The sequence below is a fragment of the Mus caroli genome, chromosome 4 (assembly GCF_900094665.2).
Source record: "Mus caroli chromosome 4, CAROLI_EIJ_v1.1, whole genome shotgun sequence".
NCBI lineage: Eukaryota > Metazoa > Chordata > Mammalia > Rodentia > Muridae > Mus > Mus caroli.
In genome coordinates, this window is record NC_034573.1 from 122,313,450 (window position 1) to 122,327,504 (window position 14,055).

Here is a 14,055-nt window from a genome sequence, read left to right on the forward strand (position 1 = left end):
ACACACACACACACACACACACACACACACATACACATACATGGTATAGTAGAGTGGATATCTACAAGTTAGCAAGCCAGGGTGAAGTTTTGTGGCTTCACTGGTGAAGATTCCCTGGCTGTCCCTGGTGTGGCTGGCACCAATTAGTGGCAGTGTGCTGAAGCTTAAAGTGACTTCCGAAGTCTGTTAGCCAAGCTGGCTCCTGTTTCACAGACAAGTTGAGGATTCTGGAGCACATTTCTGCTTCCTGGGTTTGGTTTGGTTTGGTTTGGTTTTTAATGTATGTTTTGTTTGTTTTTTTTGTTTTCTTGAGATGGTTTCTCTGTGTATCCCTGGCTGTCCTGGACCTCACTCTGTAGACCAGGCTGGCCTCGAACTCAGAGCTCCAAATGCTTCTGCTCCCCAAGTGCTGGGATTAAAGGGATGTGCCACTGCCTGGCTACCCTGTTTTTTGATGTGGCTGCTTGTCCTTGCTCCATCAGCCTCAGTTCGCTTATCTTAGAACTGTAGTTGGCCAAGTGCTCTGGGTGACAAGTTCTGTTCTGTTCATTCTTCATTGTCCTAACGTGTTGCTTTTGCTTTGTTTTCTGTCTTAAGTAGCTGGCCTCAAACTCACTACATAGTCAAGGATGACTGAATTCACTCTGTGGTGAATGGTGGCCCTGAACTTCTGATCCTCCTGCCTCCTCCTCCCAAGTCCTGGGATAGCAGACTTGAGCCACGATTGTCTGGGGTCTGGGATGGTAAGGGTCAGATGAGTGCTAGGCAAGGCTCTCCCAGCTGACTGTCTGCAGCCCAGACTTCAACATTATCCAAACACAGGGTATCACTGAGTGAGCCATCCTTGATTCTCACTTAGGGCCTTGGTGTAGCACAGTCATTTGTAGGGTAATAGCTAAAACTTGGAAAGGTATTTGAAACTTGGATTTTTCATAAAATTATTCTTTGGAAAGATTAATAATGGAACTTGAAAAGGGCCAAACTTGTGTTTTCTGACCATTGATGAAAGTTATTTTACTGTGGAAAGTTAACCTCATTCCTAGATTCTTTGTTTCAGTAATGGTAACTGCTTTGCCCATTTTCATTAATTAAGTGAGCCACATATGGAAATTTTCATTTTCTTGATTTTCCTAGACCTTATGCACACATCCTCTCAGTTCCTGTTTCGGAAACCACTTATCCTGGGCAGACTCAGTACCAGACACTGCAGCAATCTCAACCCTACGCTGTCTACCCTCAGGCAACCCAAACTTATGGACTACCTCCTTTCGGTAAGCTCTCCTATTTAGTGAGCAGTACTCGGGATGTGTTCGTCAGTCAGAGCCATCTGTCCCTGCTCAGAAAGCAAGCCTGGCTGGTGAGGATTATTTACTTACTTAGTGGTTGGTACAAGTTATGCTTACGGTTTTCTGTAATTATTTGGTTACCCACGAAAATTTGATTACTTCCAAGCTCTTGACTCTGAAACTCGGATCGCGTGTCCCCTTCCCCACGCTCAGGCGCTTCCCACCGTGCTAGGTCCTCTGACACTGAGCTGTGCTTTCTCACCTTTGGCTTATTGAAGCAAAATCTTGCCACATTCAGTCTGGTCTTGAACTTGCTGTGTAGCCAGTGACCCTGGAAGTTCCAGTGCTCCTGCCTCAACTTCCTGAATCCTGGGGTTGCAGGTGGGCACCATCACACCCGTTAGAAGCATGCAATCATTGGTTGAGAAACTGACTTGACTTTATATAGGACATAGTGCTGTGCTGAGGTAACCCTAGTAAATGCATTGTGAGGAGAATGATTTCAGCTAAAATCATTAAATCTAAATAGTCAGCTAGACTATGTCTCATAGTAGGGTTTGGTTTTGTTTTGTTCTGTTTATTGTTGTTGTTTTTTGGGTCTTTTGTTTGTTTGTTTGTTTTGGCTAATTTCTCCTCTCCTCTCCCACCACTTGGACCCCAGATTAATCACATGTTGTTCTGATGAGCCAAAAGTGGTTTTAGAATGGAGGACATCTGAAGTTATGTGTATAGTTTGAGGTTATTTGAACATGTAATATCTGTGACAAATGTTCTTTCTTTCTTTTTTTTAAGATTTATTTATTTATTATACATAACTACACTGTAACTGTCTTCAAACACAGCAGAAGAGGGCGTCAGATCTCATTACGGGTGGTTGTAAGCCACCATGTGCTTTCTGGGATTTGAAGAGTAGTCAGTGCTCTTACCCACTGAGCTATCTCACCAGCCCCAAATTTTCTACACTTGTATAAATTTATAGATATGTATAATATGTTTATTGCTCCTCTGTTTTAACACTGATAATATTAAATATTAATTAATTAATAATATTAAATTTAATATTAATATGTTAGAAGCTAAGTTTGGGGCTGGAGGGACAGCTTAGCAGCTAAGAGCACTTGGTGCTCTTGCAACAGGTCCAGATTCAGTTGCCAGGACCCATAGCTCATGTCTGTCTGTGACTCTAGTTTTACAGAATTTAGTTACCACCTTCTCTAGCCTCCTTGGGCACCAGGCATATACACACACACACACACATACACACACACACGAAGGCAAAATACTCATACACATGAATCTAAAAAAATTTTTTTAGTTAAAAAATGTTACATCTTTGAGACATCATTTAAACAAGCTAAGGATTTTTTTAACTTCTAGAGAAATTATTACCCAGATTTTGGGCATTTTGATGTTGCCTGCTTTTAGTTTCTCCATACCTACTTCTATTGGTTCACTTGGCCAGTGTCATGTGTCAGTGACAGCTGTCTCATTTTTAGGCTTCGTAGCCTTCTTAGGCTCCTTGGTAAAGCTAGGAAGAACTGACGTTGTTTGTATGCTTGCTGGTTTTGCTGTCTAGGATCTGTCCCATGGCCCTTTGCACCCTACATAAGCATGCGCTCCACCTCACACCAAAGACTTACTTTCTCTCATTTTTTGAGATAGTGTTTTATAGCTAGGCTGACCTCTAATTCTAAATCCTGTTGCCTCAGCTTCCCAAGTGCTGGAATTTCAGGCATGTATCCCCACATACGACTCCTCGATGGTAATCATAGCAGGGTCCCCCTGTGTGCCCGGAAGCTTGTGATCCTATTGCTGCGGACTTCCCGACATTCTGCAGATTACTGGCTTGCACCACCTCACTCAACTATGTGTGCTTATCTCTTTTCTTTTATAAAACATAATTCTAAAAAGTCTATATATGTATTTTTTTGTATCAGAGTGTTTGTCTGCATGTATATCTACATACCAGAAGAGGGTATTGGGTCCCATGGGACTTCATTTACAGATAGTTGTAAACCCATGTATGTGCCGGGAATTGAACTCAAGACCACTAGAAGAATAGCCAGTGCTCTTCCTGCTGAGCCATCGCTCCAGCCTCATGGTCATTTATTATTGCATATAGTAAGCTAAGCTTTCCTCAGATGGCTCATAATAGGCTAGCAGTTGTACAGTAATTATTTTCATATTTCTTCTCCCTCATTCTGATCAAAATTTGTGATTAGCAAGCCCAAGCTCTATGACACACTGAATAGTTGTTGTTGAATTATAAAGTTTTTTCTTACCCCAAACTCAGTTAATAAAACACCTCACAAGGTGCTCCTAGTGTCTTTTCTAACAGTGCCCTTTTATAGTCATCACATCTCTCTCACATTTTAAAAAGGAAATCATGTAGATAGAACTCTGCTGAGAACTTTGAGAAAGTATTGTGTTAAAAAGAGTAATTGGTAATTTTGAATGTTTGTAATAATTAAGTACACAGATTACATACACAGATCTTTGCTGGACCTGGGATCAGAGGACCTTTGAGGGTATAGGGAACTTTCAGGATAGCATTTGAAATGTAAATAAAACCACACGCCTTTAATCCCAGCCCCCGGGAGGCCGAGGCAGGAGGATTTCTGAGTTCAAGGCCAGCCTGGTCTACAGAGTGAGTTCCAGGACAGCCAGAGCTACACAGAGAAACCCTGTCTCGAAAAAAAACAAACAAAAAAAAAGAATGGGGCAGAGACAGTCCAATGCTGTAGACAATCATACTTGTGTACTTTTATACACCAGTGTAACAAAGCAATGATCCAAGGAAGGCGAGGTTATGAAAAACATGATCATGAAACCATGTAAATAAATGCCAATAAGCAAATACTAAATATTAACAGAGCAGCCCTTTCCTAGGACTTTCTGAGAACAAATCAGTTGAAACACAATTGCCTGGCACAAACTATAGATTATATCTGGGAAAACAGGAAAGGCAGAAGGCCATACCAGATTCAGGGTATACTGACCAGATTGGGTTCTGTAGCTATATTTTGACATCCAACAAGAATAAATATGTCTTATAAATGGAATGTAAATGTTTAACACGAGGTATGAAATCATGGCTAAGAACAGTCCGGGAAACAACATGAACCTGAAGTCAAAGGCCCTCTGCCCTTTTTCCTGGAGCCTCCCTCTCTTAAGGCATTGTTCATTGTGTTTCAATAAGTAGTACATGAGACTTGCTGATAACAGATTTAGGTCAAGGACAGTGTATATGGTAGATATATTTTCTTCCATTTTCCCAGAGAAGTTATAGGATATGTTTGTAATATATTTATTTGTTTGTGTGCGTCTGTGTATGTGTTGTGTGTGTGTATGTGGTGTGTGTATGTGGTGTGTGTGTGTGGTGTGTGTGTGTGTGGTGTGTGTGTGTGTGTGTGTGGTGTGTGTGTGTGTGTGGTGTGTATGTGGTGTGTGTGTGTGTGTGGTGTGTGTATGTATGTGGTGTGTGTGTGTATGTGGTGTGTGTGTGGTGTGTGGGTGTGTGTGTGTGATGGGTGTGGTGGGTGTGTGGTGTGTGCAGGTGCAGGCAGAAGGAGGTTATTAAGTACCCTCCTCTGTCACTCTGTCTCATTCATCCCTTTGAGGTAGTCTTTCCTGAACCTGGATTCTGAGTTTTGGGGTAGGCTGACAGTCAGCCAAGCCCAGCAGTCTTCCTGTCCACACAGTATAGCCCTGAGACCAGGTACAGACTGAAACCATGCCTATAGGTTGTTACATGGGTGCTGGGATGCAAGCTCAGGTCCTAACAATTGACTAGCAAAGTACTCTCAACCACTGGCCCTGTTTGTAAGGTTATTGTATCTGTTTTGTTTCAATTTTGTTAAGTCTGTGCGCCTGTAACTGAGTGCAGGTGTGAGTGTGAGAGGCAGTCCTGTGCTGCCACCTTGTGGGATCAGGAAAACCAAACACCCATCAGGCCTGCATCGAGTGCCTCTCTCTACCAGCTAAGCTACCTCACAGGCCTCATGCTCTGTCTTTTGGATCAGGCTGGCTTTGAATTCTGTATATATTTAAATCGGCTTTTAACTCCTAATCTTCCTGCCTCCACTTCTCAGATGCTGGGATAGCAGGCATGTGCCACAGTGTCTTTAGCAGTCATTTACTTGGAACCAGCAGGATAACAGCAGGCTCTTGAAGTGCCAGTCTGACAACCTAAGTTCAACCCCTAGAACCCAAACAGGTGCAAGGAGAGAACCGAACAGCTCTACAAAGGCTGATTGCACCACCCACAAGTGCACACATGAATGTAACACTCGTAAGTAAGGATGTGTGTACTCTTAAGAACAGTGCCTGTAGAGGCCAGAGGTGTTAGATTCCCTGGCACTGGAACTGCAGACAGCTGTGGAAGCTGAGAACCGAGCTCAGATCCTTTGTGTGGGCAGGACATTCTCTTAACCAGGCCTCACCTCTCTCGCCAGCCCTGTAATTTATATTCTTAAAAATATCCATGGTCATTGGGAATGTAAATTTGTATAGCAATTGTGGAGATTTTTCAAAAAAGTTAAATTGAACTACTCTGTGTATATTGGGGTTATCTTGGACCTACCAGCAGCATTATAAGTAATGACATGGGCGCCTATTAATATTTTAAAGTTTAGGCCTTTTCTTGGGCAGTCTCCTAACTACTCTAACCAACCACTTGGCCAGTTCTACCTCTGTTTTCCACTGACCCATGCGTTCAGCTCTCTGTCCACGGGCGAATCTCCTGCCTCTCAGTCTCTACAATCCTTCTCTCTTCCTGGAAGCTCCTCCTTCCGTTTCCTGCTCAGCTATTGGCCGACAGCTCTTTATTAAAGTCAACTCTCAATGCCTTAGGCAGGTAAGGAAAAATGAGTATTTATAAAATATGAGACCAGTGATAGGCCATTGGGGTACAGAATTAACAATTGAATGTAGAGACATACCTTCACACAGTGTACCCCAACACGTGTGGCCCAGCTGTACCATGTTCGGTTATGTTTGAAGGACACTAGGGAGGCTACCACAGGGTACTTGGATAACCGCGGTCATTACTTCACTCTTCACAGTAGTCAGGAATGGAACCAGCCTTATTGTCTGTCAACAAGATTGCAGCCAGGTGTGGTGGCATTCTGAAACAGAGGCAAGAGGGTCAGGAAGGAGTTCAAGGTCTAAAATAACAAAAACAAACATCCCAGAAATATGAAATCATGACATTTAAGAAAAATTATGTTAAGCAAAACAAGCCAATCTCAAACACCAAATGTTTTCTTGTATGTGGAACCTAGGTCTAAATTGTGTATAAGCAGAGAGGGCTCTTGTAACCAGAAAGTCATGGAAGGGGAAAAGAGTAAGTGATGGAGTGAGTGCATATGATGAGAAAGCCAAAAGACCTATCAGAGAGATGCCAGGCAGAGTGGGCTGTAGGGCAAGGAGGTGTGTGTGCATGCATGTATGCATGTGTGCGTGCGTGGGGTGGGGTAGGGGGTGGGTGGCGTGAATCAGCACAAAGTACGACATATGCTTGAAAGTACCACAGTGGAACCCATTATTTCGTATGCTAACTAAAAAGTTAATTTTAAAAACCTACACGTGTATGTACAAAAAAATATTTTGGAGTTTTAAAAATAGATGTGATAATGTACAGATGTAGCTCTGTCCCTTGGGAGGCAGAGGCAGGACCATCCTGGGCTATGTAGTTAGACCCTGGTTCAAAAAGTAAGTGAGGGCTGGAGAGATGGCTCAGTGGGTAAGAGCGCTGACTGCTTTTCCAGAGGTCCTGAGTTCAAATCCCAGCACCAACATGGTGGCTTACAACCATTTGTGATGAGATCTGATGCCCTTTTCTGGTGTGTCTGAAGACAGCTACAGTGAATGTATATATAATAAACAAATAAATCTTTTTAAGAAAATAAATGAATGAGTAAGTGAATGAATGAGTGTATAAAGGAATAAAGAAATGCTGCTGAGATGGCTGAGGTGTCTGCTGGCAAGGCAATAACCTGAGTTTGATAACTGGGTCCTACATGTTTATATTAAAAACAAAAACCAAAAATACCATTTGGTTCCCTCATTTGCTCTGTGCAAAAGTCCTATAGAATTCATATTTCTTAATATAAGGAGTTGTATATAGGGTACCTTTAAAGAAATATATTCACATACCTAAAAGACAATGATGCTAGAGGCAGTTTCCATATTGTCTTTTATTCCTCTTTTCCTTAAAAAAAAAAAAAATGTATTTGAGTTTCTGGCCTGGCATGATGGCCCACACCTCTAATCTCATTACTCAGGAGGACTGGTCCACATGGTAAAACTTGGCCTTGGATAGTAAAATACTACGTAGTAAGGCTAGTGGGAAATGCTTACTTGATGCACTCGTGTTGATGAGATGTTGCTTTGATACTGTGTGTTAATAAACATGTTCACAACTCTTAAGTCTTTTGGGTCCAAACCTACTTGGGAAATAAACACTTTGTGAACAATAAATATGGCAGTTACTGTAATATGCTTAACAAAAATATATAATGCCAAACTACCAGAAATCATAGCACCGATTCCTACCTTTTATATGTAAAAAATAAAATAGTGGCCCTTAGAGAAAGCCCATCTGAATCAGGGCTTGCTTCTCAAGCATAAGGATCTGAGCTCAGATCCTGGGACCCGGCTAGAAAAGCTAGGGTGGCAGTGTGTGTGCCTAGAACCCCAGCACTAGAGTTGGGGCATAGAGGCAAGCAGCATCACTGCTGGCTGTCAGCCTCGATCCATGTTCAGCAAGAGACCCTATCTCACAGAGTAAGGCAGAGCGATGGAGCAGGACACCCTGGGAAATGTGGGTCCATTAATCTGTGATCCATTAATAGTTGTAATGTTTGGATGATAGGATCATGCATAACTTTTTTCCTTAAATGTTATTTTGTTTTTGTTTTATACAGTGTGATGCTATAAAGTGTAGACAGCCTTGATATATAATTTTTATTTTATTTTTGGAGACATGATCTCATATAGCTGAGGATACCCTTCCAGTTGCCAGGTAGTCAGGATCTGCCTTTACTTCTGGAATGCTGGGGTTATTGGCATGCACCACCATGTCCGCTCTATGTGGTGGGATTGAAACCAGGGATTTATATGTGTGAAGCAAGCTCTTTACCAACTGAACCACATCTGGGGTCTATGTAATGTCTTTTGATTGTTTTAAAAGCAGGCTTGTCTTTCCTAATATAGGAAACAAAGTTTATAAAATAATCAGTTTAAGAAAAATGTACTAACCATTTAGAGAATGGTTATTATGGTTATTTATTCTTTGGGTAAGTGAGTTTTAAGTTATCTAGGCTATCTCCCAAGTTGACAATTTGAATTGTACACTGACATCAGTCGCTCTTTCTGACAAGTGCTCCACTTTGGTGTGCTCTTTTCTGAATACTGGTCAATTGCTCCGACCATTGACATAAAGGAACATATGTGCTACTGTTGGGAATTTTAGCAGTTTTTGTTCCTATGGCCCCTTCCTCTAACTCTTTGAAAATATTTGCTTGAGTTGTAAGTGAGCGAACCAGTAATTTTCTCCTACAAGCACATCTAAGATTTCGACTTGAAACCTACCAGTTGGTATTTAAAGCATAGCTGTGCTCCTCAGCCCTGTGTGTTGTTTGTAATTGGTCCACTTTATCATCTGATTCAGGTGCACTGTGGCCAGGTATGAAACCTGAAAGTGGTTTAATTCAGACTCCATCTCCAAGTCAACACAGTGTTCTTACCTGCACTACAGGGTTAACCACAAGCCAGCCAAGCTCAGCACATTATTCTTATCCCATTCAAGGTAAATAGGCATGGTTGTGTGTTTGTTATTTAACATTTATCTTTTTTTTTAATTGCCCGTATATCCAAACAAACTGGATGATACAGGAGCACCGCCTAAAGTAAAGGGAACGGCATGCGTTTGTGCATGCTCTTTGTGTTAGGCAAATCCATGCAGTGTGGTTGTAGCTTAGTCTTTGAATGCGAGCTGCTTACTAGAAGTGAAGCCTCTTGCATGCTGATACCTAGAAAGCTTCTCTTGGTTTTGTGCTAGTCTGTCCTCAGTGGCATCTTCATGTGGAAGTTGGTGACTCCTTGAGTCAAGACTTTGGTTGGCTTCCATGTGAATTGTCAGTGGAATGTGCAATGTGACTGCTTTTCGGCTGGTGGCTTTGTGACACCCTCCCATTTACTACTTCTTGGTGAGAGTATTTCTTTTGCTCAAAATGCTCACTCTTGGGGCACGGGTATAGATGAGTGCAGAGTGCTTGCCTAGCATGTGTGGAAAAAAAAAAAAAAGAAGTTCATTTTTATTTCTATTCAGGGTGAACTTAAACGACTTTACTTCCCTGAGTTCTCCTCTGACAAGGTTGGCCTTTTATAATCAGGATGAGTAGGTAAGAGGGCAGTGTGATGCTTTCTTGCCTACTCTCCCGAATCCACTGCTCGAGAGTGGAGAGCAGTGGCCACCCACCTGACATCTCCTCTACTCAGTGCTTCTGTTTTTGTTGTTGTTTGTTTGTTTGTTTATTTTACAGCTTATTACATTTTATTCCTCATAAAATAAACTATGCGGTGATGATGTATGCCTTTAGTCCCAGCACTCAGGAGGCAGAGGCAGGCGGATCTCTTGAGTTTGAAGTTAGCCTGGTGTACAGAGTGAGTTCCAGAACTGCTAAAGCTACACAGAGAAACCTTGTGTTCAGAAAACAAACAAACAAACAAAACTTCTAGAGGGATGAGTGTGGTCACCGACAACCTCTATAGATAGGAATCTTGCTGATGAAAAAGATTTTTAGTTTTAGCTGTTTTCAGTTCAATGATTTGGGACTTGTCTGATTCTGTAGTAACAGCTCTAGGCCACTTTTGGTTTTTTTGCTTTTGTTTTCTTAAGATTAATTTTATTTGTGTATGTATATATGCATGTATATGAAGGTACCCACATGGTGCTTACAGGGACCAGAGATAGCTGTTGTGGTCTGCCCAACATGGGTGGTAGGAATACAACTCAGGTCCTCTAGGAAATCAGTGAGTGCCCTTAAGCTCTGAGTCATCCCTCCAGCCTCCCGCTCTGTTCTTAAGACTAACCTACCTTTACCTCGGGTTTTCAGAGTCTCCTCTTTTATATTTCATCCTTTCCTTGCTGGCTTCTCCCTGTTTTCTTTCTCTCTAACAGGAGCAACCCAAGAGGAACAAAACTTACGGACATGATCTAGGCTTACCTTGAACCTGTGGGCCCAGCATAGGAGGAGCCCCCTAACTCAGCCTTTGCGCCCATCTGGGAGTAGCACACAGTACCATTTCTAACTTTCATTTTATTTTCAGTGTTTTTCTGAGGTAATAGGTTTTGTGGATCAGCTACAAGCAGTGAGATACCAGGCCCCTCTTAGCTATATCCTTGTTTAGGGATACACATAGGTCATGAAGGAAGAATAAGGGTCCTGAGGTATACATTCTCTATTCTTCTGTAGTTTTGTCTTGAATTTAACACTTCTCTTCCCTTGCAGAATAAGTGAAGTAAAGGATTGCTTGACTTTCATTAACTACTGTCCTTACTTGTCATGTGTTGAGGATGTTTTTTTCCTTTGAACCTGTTAACCTGGTTTCCTTTGTTTTTCTGTTAGTAGTAACTGCTAGTGTTTAGTGCTTGTAACTAAGTGCTGAGCCATTTTTCTGGCCCCTTTTAAAACTTGTGTAGCTGAGTATGGGTATGTGCATGTGAGTGCAGGTGCCATAGAGGCCAGGAGAGGGCGATGGATCTCCTGGACTGGAGTTACAGGCAGTTAGGAGCTGCACAGAACACTTCCTGGGAGCCTTACTAAGGCCTACTGCACAGTAGGATGTGCTCTTACTTGCTGAGTCCTCTCTCCAGCCCTAGCAGACTTTCTTGTTAGCTACTTTTAGGTTGATAGAACAATTGGGCAGGGTGTACATGGTCCTCAAATAATTTGTACTGCAAGGTTGAAGAGAGAAAGATAGGTGTGGGGGGGAGGGGAGAATGAGCAACTCAGCAATAGCACAGACTTTATCCAGGAAAAGAACTGTGCAGAGTCTTAGAGTCTAAGGTCGGCTTACAGCTTGGGCATTACAGGGCAGTAAAGAAGGAAGAAGAGGACTGAAAAGAATTAACAAGATATGGATTAACATCTCCCAGGGCTACCTGTACTAGGGACTCATAGGGTGGGGAGAGTAAGAATCCAGAAAAATAAGTTACTTAGCTCTATGAACCAAGTGATTTTAGTTATTGGAGTGGTTATTGCATAACTGTTTACAAAAGGAGGGGCTTCACAAGATTATGTAATTATCAGCCAGTGTGTACACCCTACAGTTTCCCCTGCAATTAGCTTCTCTTATGAGTAGGCTACATTTGGTATGATTAATGAACTAATATTGGAAATTATTATCAGTTAAGGAGGTAACTTAATCAAACGTAAGATGTATCTTACATCTAATGGTCATGTCTCCCTAGGTTCCTATAGGCTTTCTGCTCTGATCTTTCTGATTTATGATGATCTGGTGGCTTTGGGGATGCCCCTCCGGTAGAACTTATCTGATGTTTTATTCATGACTAGACTGGAATTATAGGTTTCTCAAGGGGTCTCAGAGGTAAAATTTCACCTCATATCAAATGTACATTCTATCCACATCACTTAGGACAGTTGGACTTAACCTTGACCAATTGGCTCAAGGCATGTTTGTCAGGTATCTTCACTGAAAAGTTACTTTCTAAATTGTCTTTCCATTGTGGGGTGTGTGTGTGTGTGATGCTTTTGAGACAGACTTTTACCATGTAGCCCTGGCTGACCTTGACTCCTGACCCTCCCAAGTGCTGAGATTACAGGTGTGAGCCACCACACCTGGTCTAGAAGCTGCACCCATGTTAAAGGTTCTCTGCCCCTTTTACAGCTGTCCCTTTCTCTCCCATCACTTTCTTTATTGATCATTTGTTTCTGGACTCATAGACATTTGTTTTATACTTTGAATTTTAATCCAGAACAGTGTTATTTGCTATCCCATGTGGCCACAGGAAACACAGTTAGTTGACTCTGATGTCTTTTTACATTTTTTTCTTTTTGTTTTTTTAAGGCAGGATTTTCCTGTGTAACCATAGCTGTCCTAGAACTCACTCTGTATAGACCAGGCTAGCCTTAAACTCCCCCTATCTCTACCTCCTGAGTACTGGGATTAAGACACGTACCACCACTGCCTGGCTGGCACCTTCTTACATTAAAGCCACTACTGACCCTTCTTTTGGTTTTGGGTGTTTTGGGTTTTTTTTAACTCTTTAGTATCTGACACGAGGTGCTCCAAGACATCTTGTATATTATCAAGTCCTGATGAGCCATCTCTCTGAAGAGTCTTAGTTTCTCGTACTGAAAAGAACGGCATTAGAGACCAAGCTACGGGGGTTATCAGGGTGATGTGGGTAAAGGTGCTTGATCTGGTCCCCAGGATACACGGTGCGAGGAGAGGACTGGTGTTTCCTCTGACCTTCCTATCAAATACATACAAATACACCAATGAATGGAACTGTTTTAGAGCAACACCTTTTTTAAAAAGAATTATTTATTTTTATGTCTATGAGTACTGTATCTACGTGTATGTCTGCATGCCAGAAGAGAGCATCAGATCCCATTATCAGTGGTTGTGAGCCACCACATGGTTGCGGGGAACTGAACTCTGGAAGAGGAGTCAGTGCCCTTAACCCCTGAGCCATCTCTCCAGTCTAAATGTAAGTTTTAAAAAAGAAAATAAATGTGTGAAAACACATAAATGAATAAATAAATATAATTTTTAGAAAAAGCGATGGCGCTAACAGGATGGCTCAGTGGGTAAAATTACTTGTCTGTCACAGAAGCCATGCGATCTGAGTTCAGTCTCCAGTGGAAAGGAAGTGCCAACTCCCTCCCACAAGTCATCCTCTTTTCTCCATGCTTACACCATGGCACACACGTGCAAACACACACAAATGAGCCTGTGGGGTCCATTCTTTTTCAAACCAGCACACATACACATGCAATAGTACTAAAAAAAAATTTAAAAAACAAAACAAGTTATGGGCACATTGCAACTATGGTATCAGGTGTGATTTTTTTTTAAAAAAGATTTATTTATTTATTTATTTATTTATTTATTTATTTATTTATTTATTTATGTATATGAGTACACTGTCCCTGTCTTTAGACACATCAGAAGAGGTCATTAGATCCCATTACAGATGGTTGTGAGCCACCATGTGGTTGCTGGGAATTAACTCAGGACCTCTGGAAGAGCAGTCAGTGCTCTTAACCGCCAAGCCATCTCTCTAGCCCAGGTGTCATTTCGTTTAGATAATCTGTTAACAGAGCAAGATATATGTGTGTTTCTATTCCTGCACAAACATTATGACCAAGAAGCAAGTTGGGGAGGAAAGGGTTTATTTGGCTTACACTTCCATACTGCTGTTCATCACCAAGGAAGTCAGGACTGGAACTCAAGCAGATCAGGAAGCAGGAGCTGATGCAGAGGCCATGGAGGGATGTTCTTTACTGGCTTGCTTCCCCTGGCTTGCTCAGCCTGCTCTCTTATAGAACCAAGACTACCAGCCCAGAGATGGTCCCACCCACAGGGGGAACTCCCCCCTTGACCACTAATTGAGAAAATGCTTTGCAGCTGGATCTTGTGGAGGCATTTCCTCAACTGAAGGTCCTTTCTCTGTGATAACTCCAGCTGTGTCAAGTTGACACAAAACTAGCCAGTACATGCCCTCTAACCTGTGTTA

At 42.0% G+C, this 14,055-nt stretch overlaps 1 protein-coding gene across 1 annotated transcript in view; it reads left to right on the forward strand.

Annotated features, from left to right (window-relative positions):
* The window catches only part of Eya3 (EYA transcriptional coactivator and phosphatase 3), an 84,162-nt gene that overhangs the window by 32,789 nt on the left and 37,318 nt on the right, over positions 1-14,055 (forward strand). Inside the window, exons 6-7 of the mRNA XM_029476027.1 lie at positions 1,135-1,271; positions 8,959-9,096. Coding sequence (XP_029331887.1) covers positions 1,135-1,271; positions 8,959-9,096 — 275 coding nt within the window. The remainder of the gene's footprint in view (positions 1-1,134; positions 1,272-8,958; positions 9,097-14,055) is intronic.